At 39.9% G+C, this 20,356-nt stretch overlaps 1 protein-coding gene across 1 annotated transcript in view; it reads right to left on the reverse strand.

The window, feature by feature from the left end:
• Positions 1-5,439: 5,439 nt before the first annotated feature.
• Positions 5,440-20,356, reverse strand: part of LOC129563931 (fibronectin type III domain containing protein 3C1-like) — a 73,619-nt gene continuing 58,702 nt past the window's right edge. Inside the window, exons 25-26 of the mRNA XM_055437610.2 lie at positions 6,605-6,726; positions 5,440-6,148 (exon numbers count right to left, since the gene is read on the reverse strand). Coding sequence (XP_055293585.2) covers positions 5,810-6,148; positions 6,605-6,726 — 461 coding nt within the window. The 3' untranslated portion in view covers positions 5,440-5,809. The remainder of the gene's footprint in view (positions 6,149-6,604; positions 6,727-20,356) is intronic.

A 20,356-nucleotide genomic window follows, 5' to 3' on the forward strand; every position in this document is an offset into this window, starting at 1 on the left:
TGCTAAGAACTTTCCCCTTAGCACTGCTTTTACAGTGTCCCCCAGGTTTTGGGTTGTTGTGTTTTCATTTTCACTCGTTTCTATGCATATTTTGATTCTTTTTTGATTTCTTATATGAATTATTGGTTATTCAGCAGCGTGTTGTTCAGCCTTTATATGTTGGAATTTTTAATAGTTTTTCTCCTGTAATTGACATCTAGTCTTACTGCATTGTGGTCAGAAAAGATGGTTGGAATGATTTCAATTTTTTTGAATTTACCAAGGCTAGATTTATGGCCCAGGATGTGATCTATCCTGGAGAAGGTTCCGTGTGCACTTGAGAAATAGGTGAAATTCATTGTTTTGGGGTGAAATGTCAAATAGATATCAATTAGGTCTAACTGGTCTATTGTATCATTTAAAGTTTGTGTTTCCTTGTTAATTTTCTGTTTAGTTGATCTATCCATAGGTGTGAGTGGGGTATTAAAGTCTCCCACTATTATTGTGTTATTGTTAATTTCCCCTTTCATACTTGTTAGCATTTGTCTTACATATTGTGGTGCTCCTATGTTGGGTGCATATATATTTATAATTGTTATATCTTCTTCTTGGATTGACCCTTTGGTCACTGTGTAAGTGTCCTTCTTTGTCTCTTTTCACAGCCTTTGTTTTAAAGTCTGTTTAATCTGATATGAGTATTGCTACTCCTGCTTTCTTTTGGTCTCTATTTGCATGGAATATCTTTTTCCAGGCCTTCACTGTCAGTCTGTATGTGTCCCTCATTTCGAGGTGGGTCTCTTGTAGCCAACATGTATAGGGGTCTTGTTTTTGTATCCATTCAGCCAGTATTTTGTCTTTTGTTTGGGGCATTCAACCCATTTACATTTAAGGTAATTATTGATAAGTATGATCCCACTGCCACTTACTTTATTGTTTTGGGTTCGAGTTTATACACCCTTTCTGCGTTTCCTGTCTAGAGAAGGTCCTTTAGGATTTGTTGGAGAGGTGGTTTGGTGATGCTGAATTCTCTCAGCTTTTGCTTGTCTGTAAAGTTTTTGATTTCTCCTTCATATTTGACTGAGATCCTTGCTGAGTACAGTAACCTGGGCCATAGGTTATTTTATTTCATCACTTTAAGTATGGCCTGCCATTCCCTCCTGGCCTGAATAGTTTCTATTGAAAGATCAGCTGTTATCCTGATGGGAATCCTCTTGTGTGTTATTTGTTGTTTTTCCCTTGCTGCTTTTAATATTTGTTCTTTGTGTTTGATCTTTGTTAATTTGATTAATATGTGTCTTGGGGTATTTTGCCTTGGGTTTATCCTGTTTGGGACTCTCTGGGTTTCTTGGACTTGGGTGATTATTTCCTTCCCCATTTTAGGCAAGTTTTCAACTATTATCTCCTCAAGTATTTTCTCATGGTCTTTCTTTTTGTCTTCTTCTTCTGGGACTTCTATGATTCTAATGTTGGGGCGTTTAACAGTGTCCCAGAGGTCTTGGAGGTTGTCCTCATTTCTTTTAATCAGTTTTTCTTTTTTCCTCTCTGTTTCATTTATTTCTACCATTCTATCTTCTAGCTCACTTATCTTATCTTTTGCCTCTCTTTTTCTACTGTTGGTTCCCTCCAGAGTGTTTTTGATCACATATTGCATTATTCATTGTATATTGACTGTTTTTTATTTCTTCTAGATCCTTGTTAAACCCTTCTTGCATCTTCTCGATCCTTGTCTCCAGGTTATTTGTCTGTAACTCCAATTTGTTTCCAAGATTTTGGATTATTTTCTCTCTCATTATTTGGAATTATTTATCAGGTAGATTCCCTATCTCTTCCTCTATTGTTTGGGTTGGTGGGCATTTATCCTGTTCCTTTACTTACTGGGTATTTCTCTGCCTCTTCATCTTGCTTACATTGCTGTGTTTGGGGTGGCCTTTCTGTCTTCTGGCAGTTTGTGGAGTTCTCTTTATTGTGGAGTTTCCTCACTGTGGGTGGGGTTGGACGGGTGGCTTGTCCAGGTTCCCTGGTTAGGAAAGCTTGTGTCGGTGTTCTGGTGGGTGGAGCTGGATTTCTTCTCTCTGGAGGGCAATGAAGTGTCCAGTAATGAGTTATGAGATGTTAATGGGTTTGGAGTGACTTTGGGCAGCCTGTATATTGAAGCTCAGGGCTATTTTCCTGTGTTGCTGGAGAATTTGTGTGGTATGTCTTGCTCTGGAACTTGTTGACCCTTCGGTGGTGCTTGGTTTCAGTGTAGGTATGGAGGCGTTTGATGAGCTCCTATTGATTAATGTTCCCTAGAGTCAGGAGTTCTCTGGTGTTCTCAGGATTTGGACTTAAGCCTCCTGCCTCTGGTTTTCAGTCTTATTCTTGCAGTAGCCTCTAGATTTCTCCATCTGTCATTTCCAAGGCAGTTCCCTCTGTTTTAGCTTCTTCTGTTTGCTGGTCTCTTCAGTGTCTAATTTCCGCCCTGACAAAAGGGGACAGTGGTGGACACTTTTTAAGCCTCGCTTGTTCAGTCGTGCTGTGGGGACGGAGGAATGCTGCAAACAAATATCACTGGCATCTGTGAGGTGTGCTCCCAGTGTCTCGGCCGCACTGGGTTTGCCACCACTCACGGCATGTGTGCTTTCCCTGTCTACACTGCACAGGCTCTAGGTTGCTTTGCCAGGAACTTCCTGAGGCCAGTGCTGGGTTGCATGCACTTCCCAGGTCAAAGCCGCTCAGGTTCAGGTTTTCAGGTACTCCACAAAGGCGCAGACTTGATTGGGCCTACATTTTGTGCCTGTCCGAGTAGCTCAGGTGACCAGGTGTTTGGCTAGCGCAGTAGCTGTGACTTATCGCCTCCCTTGTCCCTTGTTCCTGCCCCTCAATTTTCTTTGACATAGTCAAAGAAGCAGAAATAGATGTTTTTCTGGAACTCTCTTGCTTTCTCCGTGATCCAGCAGATGTTGGCAATTTGATCTCTGGTGCCTCTGCCTTTTCTAAACCTGCTTGAACATCTGGAAGTTCACGGTTCAGATATCGCTGAAGCCTGGTTTGGAGAATTTTGAGCATGACTTTACTAGCATGTGAGATGAGTGCAATTGTGTGGTAGTTTGAGCATTCTTTGGCATTCCCTTTCTTTGGGATTGTAATGAAGACTGACGTTTTCCAGTCCTGTGGCCACTGCTGAGTTTTCCAAATTTGCTGGCATATTGAGTGCAGCAGTTTCACAGCATCATCTTTCAGGATTTGAAATAGCTCAAGTGGAATTCCATCCCCGCCACTAGCTTTGTTCGTAGTGATGCTCTCTAAGGCCCACTTGACTTCACATTCCAAGATGTCTGGCTCTAGGTCAGTGATCATGCCATCGTGATTATCTTGGTCGTGAAGATCTTTTTTGTACAGTTCTGTGTATTCTTGCCACCTCTTCTTAATATCTTCTGCTTCTGTTAGGTCCATACCATTTCTGTCCTTTATCAAGCACATCTTTGCATGAAATTTTCCCTTGATATCTCCAGTTGTCTTGAAGAGATCTGTTGTTTTTCCTATTCTGTTGTTTTCCTGTATTTCTTTTCATTGATAGCTGAGGAAGGCTTTCTTATCTCTCCTTGCTATTCTTTGGATGTCTGCATTGAGATGCTTATATCTTTCCTTTTTTCCTTTGCTTTTCGCTTCTGTTCTTTTCACAGCTATTTGTAAGGCCTCCTCAGACAGTCATTTTGCTTTTTTGACTTTGCTATTGCTAAGTCACTTCAGTTGTGTCCGACTCTGTGTGACCCCATAGACAGAAGCCCACCAGGCTCCCCCGTCCCTGGGATTCTCCAGGCAAGAACACTGGAGTGGGTTGCCATTTTCTTCTCCAATGCATGAAAGTGAAAAGTGAAAGTGAAGTCGCCCAGTTGTGTCTGACTCTTAGTGACCCCATGCACTGCAGCCTACCAGGTTCCTCCACCCATGGGATTTTCCACGCAAGAGTGCTGGAGTGGGTTGCCATTGCCTTTTGCCTTTAGGTTAGGGCTTTTCGTCTTTTCTGTGGTAGCTATCCCACAGTCTGCTTTGCTATCTCAAGTTAGTTCCCTCAGATTGCCCTCAGGGCATTCAGGCCCTGTCCTTTCTCTAAGCAATGCAGCCCACGCCTCCCTGCCCAGCCCCCACTTGCTAGTGGGCGATGAAGGCATCTGCCCTGCTTCTCCACTGGGAGTTACCGTTGGGCACGTAATCTGTGGGTTTTGATTATTTATTCATTTTTCCTCCTGGTTATATTGCCCTTTCAGGTTCCAAGGCTTGCCACAGACTCGCCAGTGAGAGTGTTTCCTGGTGACTGGAAACTTCTGTCCTTTTTAAGCCTCCCTTCCTGGGACAGATTTCCATCCCTACCTCTTTTGTCTCTCTTTTTATCTTTAAATTATTTCCTACCTCCTTTTGAAGACAGTGGGCTCCTTTTCTGGGTGCCTGATATCCTCTGCCAGCATTCAGAAGTTGTTTTGTGGAATTACTCAGCATTCAAATTTTATTTTGATCAATTTGTGGGGGAGAAAGCGGTCTCGTGTCCTATTCCTCCGCCATATTTCTCCCTTCCTCCACTAGGTAAAATTTTAATGAAATGTTTGCTTGTCAGCAAAGAAAGACTGATAAGATATATTTTTAAAATAGGCTTTAAAATATTATTTCTGTGGTACATAACAAGTTATTACATTAAAAATTTTCATTTTTAGTATTCTCTAAAGTTAAAATATGAAGGTAATATTCTTTTACAATGTGGATTAATATTGTATCACAATTTACTTTTGAATAGATCTGTTTCATGTTTTTCATATTTAAACAATACATCAAGCTCTAAATTGAACAGCAACCACCTAAATAAATTTTCTGTAACATACCACATATCAGTGCAATACCCAATGAAATATAATATCATTGGTTATGGCAAAATTAGCCCATGTGAAAATGGGTCAACTTATGATTTTTATTTTTGGAACACAAAGAGCAAACTGAAATAGAGATAATATTTAAACATTTTCAATAAAGGTAAGAAATATTCTTTGGAGAGTGTGACATCTCCTTTGGCAAGATGGCCAAAACAGCTCCTGAAAGATTTGAGAATAGAGAGAGATGCTTCATTTGTAACTAGAAATAAATATGAATGCATCAATTTTGAGAATAAATCATTTAAATATTCCTTGTAAAATATGAATAATCATACGTATCTTGTTTAATTATTCCAGTTACAGAATAATCAGCACTGGATGTATTTGAAAGAGCTTAGAATGTTATAAAATGGCTTCCTACTTCCTACTTCTACTCCCAAAGTGCTGTAAATTACTACTTTCCCACTATCAAAGTAATTATCAGAGCACAAGCCAAACAGCTGATTATGTTACCTTGAAAAAATTACAGTACAGTACATAAAGTTGGTAGATACTTTTTATTATTTCATATGAATGTAAGTTGACATGTAGAATTGATTTTTACCACTTTGTTCTGTATAAAATTCTGAAATGCTTTTATTCTCTCATAAATCTTAAAACTTTGCAAAGTATTCATTTGAAAAATTAAGACAGGGAATAGTTTTCAAGAGAGGTTTTAGGTCATTTTACATAATAGTGGAGTGTTGCTAAAATTCTCAAATTTAAAATATACTTATTTTCTAAAAAAAATCTCTTCTACTGTCAGAATGAATTTCTTTCTTTTTTTAAATTAACAATGAATTTCTTGAAGGCATTTCTTTTGATGTCAGATAAAAGTTCATAAGGATTTCTAACTAATAAGATTTACTTTTAAAAACTGAGATGCATCTAGCAATTTCTATATTTGATGTAATTTTTTTTGAACTTCCTAAAAAAGTTGAAAATGATTAGTTGATAAGGAAATACTGAATCATGGCAGCACATTGAATGGCAATTAGTGCAAATCCTATCACAAGGATCAGAACAAAGGTATCATCACTCATCTCTATCTTGGGTTTTTCGTGTTTCCCTTCACTAGGGCTGCTTCCCCTCCTTCCTCTAACATCTTTGACAGGCCCCGGCTGTGGCTTATAGGTTGAGAAAAGAGCACTCGGGCTACATTGTCCCCAGAGCTCTTGTATCCCAGCAGAATTCTGATATTGACGTCCAGCGCAGACTTTGAAGCGGTAATGTGAATTTGTGAGAAAGTTGGAAAAGGAGAATGACGTGTTCGGTCCTTTGTAAATCTAAATGAAAAAGAGTAATAATTAAAATTACATTTTCGTACAAAATGGTTTTTGACAATAGGAAACATTGCATGAATGTGTTCACAACAAAATAAAAGTTTACTGTTACAGTCTCTAATATCTTGAGAACCCAGTACTATTTAGATGTAATTTTCTTCAATGTAACAAATAACAAAGACTTGTAACTGTTGAACTTTAAATTCCATTTGGTTTGGAATGGCTTGGGCATATGGTCAGTGGAACTAAAAATAACTGCATCCAATAATATTAAGTTAAATACATAAACAAATTGTTCTCAAGTATTATGTACATAAATATTTAGGACCAGATAGGATTTTTGGATAAGATTTAGTTACTTTCAACATCATAAAAGAATATCATACTCTTTGACAAGAGCTCAGTCTCCAAAAAGATGTAAAACTATAAATTACAAAGACAAAATTTACAAGAATTTACCAGGTTAGTTCCTTTTCCACTGATGAGCTGAAGACTGTAAACTATGGAATCTCCGTTTATTGGCTCCAAAGATTCCCATTTGACCTCACAAGTATTGTTATTCAACTGGTACAATTTAGGTGCTAGAAAAAGAGAATTTCAGCTTAGATGGTTCCACATTTCCCAGGTGGTCTTGAAAACATTGAAATCTCTCACACAGTTTTGTATGGTCACTAAAAGGCAACCCATATAAGATTAATCTAAATGATATATATTTATAGTTTTTATTGTAAAGACTTTTGCTGTACCACCAGCATATTAATACTTGTAATAAAATCTTTAAGCTCTTAAAATTGTCAATTAATAAAAATATTTTATTTTCTAGTAATATCTTTTACAACTTTGGAAGTGACAAACAGATTTAAAGGATTAGATCTAATAGACAGAATGCCTTGAAGAACTGTGAACGGAAGTTTGTAACATTGTAGAGGAAGAAGTGATCAAGACCATCCCCAAGAAAAAGAAATCCAAAAAGGGAAAAAGGTTGTCTGAGGAGGCCTTACAAATAGCTGAGAAAAGAAGAGAAGCTAAAGGTAGGAGAAAAGGAAAGATATACCCATTTGAATGCAGAGTTCCAAAGAATAGCAAGGAGAGATAGGAAAGCCTTCCTCAGCGATCAGTGCAGAGAAATAGAGGAAAACAATAGAATTGGAAAGACTAGAGATCTCTTCAAGAAAATTAGAGATACCAAGGGAATGTTTCATGCAAAGATGGGCTCAATAAAGGACAGAAATGGTAGGGACCTAACAGAAGAAGAAGATATTGAGAAGAGATGGCAAGAACACACTGAAGAACTATACAAAAAAGTTCTTCATGGCCCAGATATTCACGATAGTGTGATCACTGACCTAGAGCCAGACATCTTGGAATATGAAGTCAAGTGGGCCTTAGGAAGCATCACTACGAACAAAGCTAGTGGAGGTGATGGAATTCCAATTGAGCTATTTCAAATCCTGAATGATGATGCTGTGGAAGTGATGCAGTCAGTATTCTAGCACATTTGGAAAACTCAGCAGTGGCCACAGGACTGGAAAAGGTCAGTTTTCATTCCAATCCCAAATAAAGGCAATGCCATAGAATGCTCAAACTACTGCACAATTGCACTCATCTCACACACTAGCAAAGTAGTGCTCAAAATTCTCCAAGTCAGGCTTCAACAGTATGTGAACCGTGAACTTCCAGATGTCCAAGCTGGATTTAGAAAAGGCAGAGGAAGCATAGATCAAATTGCCAACATCCACTGCATCATCAAAAAGGCAAGAGAGTTGCCAAACAAAATCTACTTTTGCTTTATTGACTATGCCAAAGCCTTTGACTGTGTGGATCACAAGAAACTGTGGAAAATTCTGAAAGAGATGGGAATACCAGACCACCTGACCTGTCTCCTGAGAAATCTGTGTGCAGGTCAAGAAGCAACAGTTAGAACTGGACATGGAACAACAGACTGGTTCCAAATTGGGAAAGGGATACGTCAAGGCTGTATATTGTCACCCTGCTTATTTAACTTATATGCAGAGTACATTATGAGAAATGCTGGGCTGTATGAAGCACAAACTGGAATCAAGATTGCCGGGAGAAATATCAATAACCTCAGATATGCAGATGACTCCACCTTATGGCAGAAAGCAAAGAACTAAAGAGCCTCTTGATGAAAGTGAAAGAGGAGAGTGAAAAAGTTGGCTTAAGCTCAATATTCAGAAAACTAAGATCATGGCATCTGGTCCCATCACTTCATGGCAAATAGATGGGGAAACAATGGAAACAGTGACAGACTTTATTTTCTTGGGCTCCAAACTCACTGCAGATGGTGACTGCAGTCATGAAATTAAAAGATGCTTGCTCCTTGGAAGAAATGCTATGACCAACCTAGACAGCATATTAAACAGCAGAGACATTACTTTGCCAACAAAAGTCCATCTAGTCAAAGCTATGGTTTTTCCAGTAATCATGTATGGATGTGAGAGTTGAACTGTAAAGAAAGCTGAGCACAGAAGAATTAATGCTTTTGAACTGTGGTGTTGGCCAAGAACTCTTGAGAGTCCCTTGGACTGTAAGGAGATCCAACCAGTCAATCCTAAAGGAAATCAGTCCTGAATATTCATTGGAAGGACTATTTCTGAAGCTGAAGCTCCAATAGTTTCACCACCTGATGTGAAGAACTGACTCTTTGGAAAAGACCTTGATGCTGGGAAAGATTGAAGGCAAGAGGAGATTGGGGCAACAGAGGATGAAATGGTTGGATGGCATCACCGACTAAAAGGACATGAGTTTGAACAAGCTCTGGGAGTTGGTGATGGACAGGGAAGTCTGGTGTTACTCTGGTTGAGTCCCTACTGATATAATCTCTTGCATTGTATTTATATGATGTATCATACATTTGGAAGAATCTTCACAGTCGTTAATAATTTTATTTGAAGATCACAGAAAGTGTGTGAGGAAAGTAGGGTAGAAACTGAGGAAAGAAAGACAGAAACTGAGTAGGAAAGTACCATGTTTATTTCATGTTCATAATCTTTCTGTGTCTGAGGAAAATGGGGCTTAAATATATAGGAAGAGAGCAAGGTATTGTGATCTAAACCATGTTTAACTGCAATATTTTCCAGTTAGTTTTACACTGAAAACCATTTCATAACAGTGCTTGGACTCATGTGTGGATGGATTAAAGCAACTGAACTTCACAACTGGAAAGGAAAAAATCCTCAAAGCTTGAGCTTTCATGACTACTCGGCCTCGTTATGTATTACCAACAACACTTTATTTTACCCCTATTCAGTTCACTCGCTCAGTCGTGTCCGACTCTTTGTGACCCCATGAATCACAGCACTCCAGGCCTCCCTGTCCATCAACAACTGCCGGAGTTCACTCAAACTCATGTCCATCGAGTCAGTGATGCCATCCAGCCATCTTATTCTCTGTCGTCCCCTTCTTCTCCCGCCCCCAATCCTTCCCAGCATCAGAGTCTTTTCCAGTGAGTCAACTCATCGCATGAGGTGGCCAAAGTATTGCAGTTTCAGCTTTAGCAGCAGTCCTTCCAATGAACACCCAGGATTGATCTCCTTCAGAATGGACTGGTTGGATCTCCTTGCAGTCCAAGGGACTCTCAAGAGTCTTCTCCAACACCACAGTTCAAAAGCATCAATTCTTTGGTGATCAGCCTTCTTCACAGTCCAACTCTCACATCCATACATGACCACGGGAAAAACCATAGCCTTGACTAGACGGACCTTGGTTGGCAAAGTAATGTCTCTGCTTTTTAATATACTGTCTAGGTTGGTCATACTCCTATAAGGAGAACTAAATTCGGAGTTTGGGAAATTATCAAATATGTTGTTGTTATGTTGTTGTGTTTGTTTAGTCTTTAAGTTGTGTCTGACTCTTTTGCAATGCCGAGGATCATAGAACGACAGACTTCTCTGTCCATGGGATTCTCCAGGCAAGAATACTAGAGTGAGTTGCCATTTCCTTCCCCAGGGGATGCTCCTAATCCAGGGATCAAACCCAGGTCTCCTACAGTGGCAGGCAGATTCTTTGCCACTGATCCACCAGGGAAGCCCTATCAAATATGTACTAATTACCAAACATGTAGTTAAAAAATTTGTACTAAATATATACAAATATGTACCTAATACTAAATTTATGTGGGCTTTTCTCAGCTTTAATCAGTATAACCATGCCTATTAGTTGATGAACTTTTTGTACTAATCCATTTGATAAAATATAGGTAAAATGGAAAGGAAACTATGATGGGAATCAGGAGCCTACAGTACTAATCTTGCCTCTGCCACTGGTTCATAGTGTTCTTTAGCTAAGTTGTCATTCTGGGGACTCAGCTTCTTCCTCTCAAAATGGCACTGGTTATAGTGTGATTAGCTGGATTAGTTTATCTCAAAATATTTAAAAAATGTGATTCTGAAGAAGTAAAACTGTCACTGTTTGCAGATGACATGATACTATACATTAAAAATGCTGCTAGAAAACTACTAGCGCTCATCAATGTACTCAGTAAAGTTGTAGGATACAAAATTAATACACAGGGGGTGGTCCTAAGATGGCAGAGGAATAGGACAGGGAGACCACTTTCTACCCCACAAATTCACTGAAAGAACATTTGAACGCTGAGCAAAATCCACAAAACAACTTTTTAATGCTGGCATAGGACATCAGGCACCCAGAAAAGCAGCCCATTGTCTTCAAAAGGAGGTAGGAAATAATATACAAGATAAAAAGAGAGACAAAAGAGGTAGGGTCGGAGATCCATCCTGGGAAGGGAGTCTTAAAAGAGGAGAAGTTTCCAAACACCAGGAAACCCCCTCACTGGCGGGTCTGTGGGGAGTTTTGGAATCTTGGAGGGCAACATAACTGGGAGGAAAAAATAAAACCCACAGATTACATGCCTAACGGCAACTCCCAGCAGAGAAGTACCTCAGACGCTTGCATCTGCCACCAGCAAGTGGGGGCTGTATGGGGAGGATTGGGCTGCACTGCTTAGGGTAAGGACCAGACCTGAATGCCCTGAGGGCAATCTGAGGGAGCTAACTTGAGATAGCAACCTAAACTGTGGGATAGCCAGAAAGAGAGGGTAGGGGGGGGGAAGAAAGCGAGCTATCCTGTGAAAACCCCCAACCTAAGGCACTGCTGGCCAGCTCACAGAACAAAGGACTGAGCAAATACCAAAGGAGAGCTAGCAGGCTGTGGACCGGCCCATCACCTGCTGGAGGTGGGGGGCAGGCGGGTGCCAGCCAGAGCCAGAAAGGGGCAAACTCGGCCCCAGAGATGGCATCCCCTACCAAACTGTGAACAGGCTTGCAGTTTCTAACCAAGACTTCCTGGGATTCTGGATGGTTGACAGCCTCCGGGTGGGTTGCAGCAAGAGATCAGCTTCCAGGAAGAGACACACCACACACCGGAGACGGGCACGCCTGCTGCAATCCAGGAATCTAAGCGGCTGGGACCAGGGAGGTGGTAAAACACACTTGTTGCCTGCGGAGCATGTGCTCGCCAAGCACCTAGTTGCCTGAGCTGCTCAGACCAGGGAAGGGCACAAAACGCAGACCCAACAGAGTCTGTGCCTTTGTGGAGTACCCAAGAACCTGAACCTGAGCATCTTAGACCTGGGAAGTGCATGCAACCCAGGGCCCGCTCCCTGCAGAGCAACCTGGAGCCTGAGCAGTGTAGACTGGGAAAGCACACATGCCGTGAGAGGGGGCAAACCAGTGCGGCTGAGACACTGCGAGCACTCCCCACACATGCCAGTGATATTTGTTTATAGTGTTCCTCGCTCCCCACAGCACCACTGAACAAGTGAGCCTAAACAAGAGACCACCTTCACCCCCTTGTGTCAGGGCAGAAATTAGACAATGAAGAGACAGGTGCAATAGGTTAAAATCCCTGTAGTTAACACTGACTACATTGGAAGGGGCCTATAGATCTTGAGAAGTATAAGCTGGAACAAGGAACTATCTGAAACTGAACTGACCCCTCACTGCCCACAAAAGCTCCAGAGAAATTCCTAGATATATTTTTACTATAATCATTTTTTTAAATTAAAACAATATATATTTTCTTTTTTTAAGTTCTCTATTACTCCTTTAATTTTCATTTTTATAACCTACTATTACCTAGCAAAAAAAAAACCCCCTATTTTTTAAAGCAAACTTCATATATATTTCTTATACTTTTTGTAATTTTTTTTAATATTGTATTTTTGAGTGTCTAACCTCTATTCTAGATTTTTAATCTTTGCTTTATGGTGTTTGTTATCAATTTTGTACATTTAAGAATCCAACCTTCAGTACCAATTTTACTTAGGAGTGTGATTACTGGCTTGATTACTCTCTCCCTTTTTACTCTCCTTATTTTCCCCCAGGCCACCTCTATCTCCTCCCTCCCCCTTCTCTTCTCTACCCAACTCTATGAATCTCTCTGTGTGTTATGGGCTGTGGAGAACACTTAGGGAACAGAGTACGCCTAGATCTATTTCTCTCCTTTTGAACCCCCCTCTTCTCCTCCTGCTCAACTATATCTCCTTCATCCCTATTCTCTTCTCTATGTAACTCCGTGAACCTCTCTGAGGTTCCAGACTGTGGAGAGCACATAGGGAATTGTTTACAGAGATAGGGAGGAGATAGCTAGATTGCTCTCTCCCGCTTTGATTCCAACTCTTCTCCTCCTGGTCACCTCTGTCTCCCTCCTCCCTCTTTTCTTCTCTATGTAATTCTGTGAACCTCTCTGGGTGTTCCCTCACTGTGGAGAATTTTTTTCACCATTAACATAGAAGTTTTATGGATGGAGAAGTCTTGAGGCTACTGTAAGAATAAGACTGAAAACCAGAGGCAGGAGGTTTAAGCCCAAAACCTGAGAATACCAGAGAACTCCTGACTCCAGGGAACATTAATTGATAAGAGGTCATCCAAAAGCCTCCATACCCTACACTGAAACCAAGCACCACCCAAGAGCCAACAAGTTCCAGAGAAAGACATACCATGCAAATTCTCCAGTAATGCAGGAACATAGCCCTGAGCTTCAATATACAGGCTGCCCAAAGTCACACCAAACCCATAGACATCTCAAAGCTCACTACCGGACACTTCATTGCTCTCCAAGCAGAAGAAATCCAGCTCCACCCAGCAGAAGAAATCCAGCTCCACCTACCAGAACACCGAAGAAAGCTTCCTTAATCAGGAAACCTTTACAAGCCACTCGTCCAATCCCACCCACAGGGAGGAACCTCCACAATAAAGACGAACCACAAACTGCCAGAATACAGAAAGGCCACCCCAAACACATCAATCTAAACAAGATGAAAATGCAGAGAAATACTCAGCAGGTAAAGGAAAATGATAAATGCCCACCAAACCAAACAAAAGAGGAGGAGATAGGGAGTCTACCTGATAAAGAATTCAGATACTGATAGTAAAATTGATGCCAAATCTTGACAACAAAATGGAGTTACAGATAAATAGCCTGGAGACAAGAATTGAGAAGATGCAAGAAATGTTTAACAAGGACCTAAAAGAAATAAAAAAGTCAATATATAATGAATAATACAATAAATGAGATAAAAACACTCTGGAGGGAACCAACAGTAGAATAATTCAGGCAGAAGGTAGGATAAGTGAGGTAGAAGACAGAGGGTAGAAATAACTGAAGCAGAGAGGAGAAAAGAAATGAGGAAAACCTCATGGACCTCTGGGACAATGAGAAATGCCCCAACATTTGAATCATAGGAGTCCCAGAAGAAGAAGACAAAGAGAAAGACCGTGAAAAAAAAAACTCGAGGAGATAATAGTTGAAAATTTCCCTAAAATGGGGAAGGAAATAGTCACCCAAGTCCAAGGAACCCAGAGAGTCCCAAACAGGATAAACCCAAGGCAAAACACCCAAAGACACATATTAATCAAATTAACAAAGATCAAACACCAAGAACAAATATTTGCCGGGAGCCAGCGAGGGAAATCCTACCCATGGCAAAGGTCAATTGGGGAAGAGGCCTGATGGGCAAAGGCTAATCAGGGCTCGAGGAACCCCCTGGACTTACCTGAGCATCTACCCCAAAGAAAACTGGAGTCTGACTGCTTTACTATCTTACGCCTCTTACCAAGTCCTCTAATACTTACAGGGGCTTCCCCCCAACCACCTTTCTCTGAAAACATTAATTCAGAGCTGTAGTTTAAAAGCTCTCCTCGGCACCACAGTTCAAAAACATCAATTCTTCGGCGATCAGCTTTCTTCACAGTCTAACTCTCACATCCATACATGACCACTGGAAAAACCATAGCCTTGACTAGACGGACCTTAGTTGGCAAAGTAATGTCTCTGCTTTTTAATATGCTATCTAGGCTGGTCATAACTTTACTTCCAAGGAGTAAGCGTCTTTTAATTTCATGGCTGCAATCAGTATCTGCAGTGATTTTGGAGCCCCCCAAAATAAAGTCAGACACTGTTTCCACTGTTTCCCCATCTATTTCCCATGAAGTGATGGGACCAGATGCCATGATCTTCCTTTTCTGAATGTTGAGCTTCAAGCCAAACTTTTCACTCTTCTCTTTCACTTTCATCAAGAGGCCTTTGAGTTCCTCTTCACTTTCTGCCATAAGGGTGGTGTCATGTGCATATCTGAGGTGATTGATATTTCTCCCAGCAATCTTGATTCCAACTTGTGCTTCTTCCAGCCCAGCATTCCTCATGATGTACTCTGCATGTAAGTTAAATAAGCAGGGTGACAATATAGTAGCCTCGACGTACTCCGTTTACTATTTGGAACCAGTCTGTTGTTCCATGTCCAGTTCTAACTTTTGCTTCCTGACCTGCATACAGGATTCTCAAGAGGCAGGTCAGGTGGTCTGGGATTCCCGTCTCTTTCAGAAAGTTCCACAGTTTATTGTGATCCACACAGTCAAAGGCTTTGGCATAGTCAATAAAGCAGAAATGGATGTTTTTCTGGAACTCTCTTGCTTTCTCCATGATCCAGCGGATGTTGGCAATTTGATCTCTGGTGCCTCTGCCTTCTCTAAAACCTGCTTGAACATCTGGAAGTTCACGGTTCATGTACTGTTGAAGCCTGGCTTGGAGAATTTTGAGCATGACTTTGCTAGCATGTGAGATGAGTGCAATTGTGTGGTAGTTTGAGCATTCTTTGGCATTCCCTTTCTTTGGGATTGGAATGAAGAATGACCTTTTCCAGTCCTGTGGCCACTGCTGAGTTTTCCAAATTTGCTGGCATATTGAGTGCAGCATTTTCACAGCATCATCTTTCAGGATTTGAAATAGCTCAGTTGGAATTCCATCACCTCCACTAGCTTTGTTCGTAGTGATGCTCTCTAAAGCCCACTGGACTTCACATTCCAAGATGTCTGATTCCAGGTGAGTGATCACGCCATCGTGATTATCTTTGTCGTGAATATCTTTTTTGTACAGTTCTTCTGTGTATTCTTGCCACTTCTTCTTAATATCTTCTGCTTCTGTTAGGTCCATACAATTTCTGTCTTTTATCGAGCCCATCTTTGCATGAAATGTTCCCTTGATAGCTCTAATTTTCTTGAAAAGATCTCTTTTTTTCCCTATTCTGTTGTTTTCCTCTATTTCTTTGCATTGATCACTGAGGAAGTCTTTCTTATTTCTCCTTGCTATTTTTTGGAACTCCGCATTCAAATGGGTATATCTTTCCTTTTCTCCTTTGCTTTTCACTTCTCTTCTTTTCACAGCTATTTGTAAGGCCTCCTCAGACAGCCATTTTGCTTTTTTGCATTTCTTTTCCATGGGGATGGTCTTAGTCCCTGTCTCCTGTACAATATCACAAACCTCTGTCCAGAGTTCATCAGGCACTCTATCTATCAGATCTAGTCCCTTCAATCTATTTCTCACTTCCACTGTATAATCAAAAGGGATTTGATTTAGGTCATATCTGAATGGTCTAGTGGTTTGCCCTACTTTCTTCAATTTCAGTCTGAATTTGGCAATAAGGAGTTCATGATCTGAGCCACAGTCAGCTCTTGGTCTTGTTTATGCTAACTGTATAGAGCTTTCCATCTTTGGCTGCAAAGAATATAATCAATCTGATTTCGGTGTTGACCATCTGGTGATGTCCATGTGTAGAGTCTTCTCTTGTATTGTTGGAAGAGGGTGTTTGCTATGACCAGTGCATTCTCTTGGCAAAACTCTATTAGCCTTTGCCCTGCTTCATTTTGTGCTCCAAGTCCAAATTTGCCTGTTACTCCAGGTGTTTCTTGACTTCCTACTTTTGCATTCCATTCCCCTATAATGAAAAGGACATCTTTTTTTGGGTGTGAGTTCTAAAAGGTCTTGTAGGTCTTCATAGAACCGTTAAACTTTAGATTCTTCAGCATTACTGGTTGGGGCATAGACTTGGATTACTGTAATATTGAATGGTTTGCCTTGGAAATGAACAGAAATCATTCTGTTGTTTTTAAGATTGCATTCAAGTACTGCATTTCAGACTCTTTTGTTAACCATGATCGCTATTCCATTTCTTCTAAGGCATTCCTGCCCACAGTACTAGATATAATGGTCATCTGAGTTAAATTCACCCATTCCAGTCCATTTTAGTTCACTGATTCCTAGAATGTCGACGTTCACTCTTGTCATCTCCTGTTTGACCTCTTCCAATTTGCCTTGATTCATGGACCTATCATTCCAGGTTTCTATGCAATATTGCTCTTACAGCATTGGACCTTGCTTCTAGCATCAGTCACATCCACAACTGGGTATTTGTTTCGCTTTGGCACCATCCCTTCATTCTTTCTGGAGTTATTTCTCCACTGATCTCCAGTAGCATACTGGGCACCTACTGACCTGGGGAATTCCTCATTCAGTATCCTATCATTTTGCCTGTTGATACTGTTCATGGGGTTCTCAAGGCAAGTATACTGAAGTGGTTTTCCATTCCCTTCTCCAGTGGACCACTTTGTGTCAGACCTCTCCACCATGACCCGTCCATCCTGGGTGGCCCCACACGGCATAGTGGGAGACTAATACCCCACTCACACCTTGGATGGATCAACTAAACATAAGATTGACAAGGAAACACAAACTAAATGACACAATGTACCAGTTAGACCTAATTGATATCCACAGGACATTTCACCCCAAAAGAATTAATTTCACCTTTTTCTCAAGTGCATACGGAACCTTCTCCAGGATAGATCACATCCTGGGCCATAAATCTAGCCTTGGTAAATTCAAAAAAACTGAAATCATTTCAATCATCTCTTTTGACCATAATGCAGTAAGATTAGATGTCAATTACAGGAAAAAACTATTAAAAATTCCAACAATTGAGGCTAAATAGCATGCTTCTGAATAACCAAGAAGTCATAGAAGAAATCAAAAAAGAAATAAAAATATGCATAGAACAAAAAAGAAAATGAAAACAACCCCAAACCTCTAGGACACTGTAAAAGCAGTGTTAAGGGGAGGTTCATACCAATACAGGTTACCTCAAGAACCAAACAAAAAACTCAACTAAATAACTTAACTCTACACCTAAAGCAACTAGAGAAAGAAGAAGAACCCCAAGGTTAGTAGAAGAAAATTTTAAAAATTAGGGCAGAAATAAATGCAAAAACAAAAGAGAACCTAGCAAAAATCAACAAAGCCAAAAGCTGGTTCTTTGAGAGGGTGAATAAAATTGACAAACCATTAGCCAGACTCATCAAGAAACAAAGGGAGAAGAATCAAATCAACAAAATTAGAAATGAAAATGGAGAAATCACAACAGACAACACTGAAATACAAAGGATCATAAGTGACTACTGTCAGCAACTATATGCCAATAAAATGGACAACTTGGAAGATTTGGACAAATTGTTAGAAAAGTACAACTTTCCAAAACTGAACCAGGAAGAAATAGAAGACATTAACAGACCCATCATGAGCACAGAAATTGAAACTGTAATCAGAAATCTTCCAGCAAACAAAAGCCAGGACCAGACAACTTCACAGCTGAATTCTAACAAAAATTTAGAGAAGAGCTAACGCTTATCCTACTCAAACTCTTCCAGAAAATTGCAGAAGGTAAACATCCAAACTCATTCTATGAGGCCACCATCACCCTAACACCAAAGCCTGACAACGATGCCACAAAAAAGAGAACTACAGGCCAATATCACCAATGAACATTGATGCAAAAATCCTCAACAAAATTCTAGCAATCAGAATCCAACAACACATTAAAAAGATCATACATCACGACCAAGTTGGCTTTATCTCAGGAATGCAAGGATTCTTTAATATCCGCAAATCAATCAATGTAATATACCACATTAACAAATTGAAAAATAAAAACCATATGATTATCTCAATAGATGCAGAGAAAGCCTTTGACAAAACTCAAAATCCATTTATGATTAAAAACCCTCCAGAAGGCGGGAATAGAAGGAACATTCCTCAACATAATAAAAGCTATATATGACAAACCCACAGTAAACATTATCCTCAATGGTGAAAAATTGAAAGCGTTTCCCCTAAAGTCAGGAACAAGGGAAGGGTGCCCACTCTCACCAGTACTATTCGACATAGTTTTGGAAGTTTTTAGCCACAGCAATCAGAGTAGAAAAAGAAATAAAAGGAATCTAAATTGGAAAAGAAGAAGTGAAACTCTCACTGTTTGCAGATGACATGATCCTCTACACAGAAAACCCTAAAGACTCCACCAGAAAATTACTAGAGCTAAATAGTGAATATAGTAAAGTTTCAGAATATAAAATTAACACAGAGAAATCCCTTGCATTCCTATACACTAACAATGAGGAAACAGAAAGAGAAATTATGGAAAAAATTCCATTCACCATTGCAATGAAAATAATAAAATAATTTGGAATAAATCTACCTAAAGAAACAAAAGACCTATATGTAGAAAACTATAAAACACCGATGAAATAAAGCAGAGGACACAAATAGATGGAGAAATATACCATTTTCATGGATCGGAAGAATAAATATATTGAAAATAATTATACTACCTAAGGCAATCTATAGATTCAATGCAATCCCTATCAAGTTACCAATGGTAGTTTTCACAGAACTAGAAGAAATAATTTCACAATTTGTATGGAAATACAAAAAACCTCGAATTGCCAAAGTAATCTTGAGAAAGAAGAATGGAACTGGAGGAGTCAACCTGCCTGACTTCAGGCTATACTACAAAGCTATAGTCATCAAAACAGTATGGTACTGGCACAAAGACAGAAATATAGATCAATGGATCAAAATAGAAAGCCCAGAGATAAATCCACACACCTATGGACACCTTATCTTTGACAAAGAAGGCAAGAATATACAATGGATAAGACAGTCTCTTTAACAAGTGGTGCTGGGAAAACGGGTGAACCACTTGTAAAAGACTGAAACTAGAACACTTTCTTACACCAGACAAACAAAAAAAGTCAAAATGGATTAAAGCTCTAAACGTAAGACCAGAAACTAAAAGTCCTAGAGGAAAACATAGGCAAAACACTCTCTGACATAAATCACAGCAGGATCTTCTATGACCCACCTCCCAGATTAATGGAACTAAAAGCAAAAATAAGCCCATGGGACTTAATTAATCTTAAAAGTTTTTACACAACGAAGGAAACTATAAGGAGAGTGAAAAGACAGCTTTCAGAATAGGAGAAAATAATAGCAAATGACGCAACTGACAAAGAATTAATCTCAAAAATATACAAGCAGCTCATGAAGGTCATTCCAGAGAAATAAACAACCCAATCAAAAAATGGGCCAAAGAACTAAATGGACATTTCCCCAAAGAAGAGATACAGATGGCTAACAAACACATGAAAAGATGCTCAACATCACTCATAATCAGAGAAATGCAAATCAAAACCACAATGAGGTACAATCTCACACTGGTCAGAATGGCTACTCTCCAAAAATCTACAAACAATAAATGCTGGACAGGGTGTGGAGTAAAGGGAACCCTCTTACACCGTTGGTGGGAATGCAAACTAGTACAGCCACTATGGAGAACAGTGTGGAGATTCCTTAAAAAAACTGGAAATTGAGCTGCCATATGACCCAGCAATCCCACTGCTGGGCCTACACACCGAGGAAACCAGAATCGAAAGAAACACGTGTAACCCAATGTTCATCACAGCACTGTTTATACTAGCCAGGAAACGGAAACAACCTAGATGTACATCAGCAGACAAATGGATAAGAAAGTTTTGGTATATATATACAATTGAATATTACTCA

This window comes from Moschus berezovskii, chromosome X (genome assembly GCF_049115385.1).
Source record: "Moschus berezovskii isolate FMDL1 chromosome X, NW_MosBer_1.0, whole genome shotgun sequence".
NCBI classification, from domain to species: Eukaryota; Metazoa; Chordata; class Mammalia; order Artiodactyla; family Moschidae; genus Moschus; species Moschus berezovskii.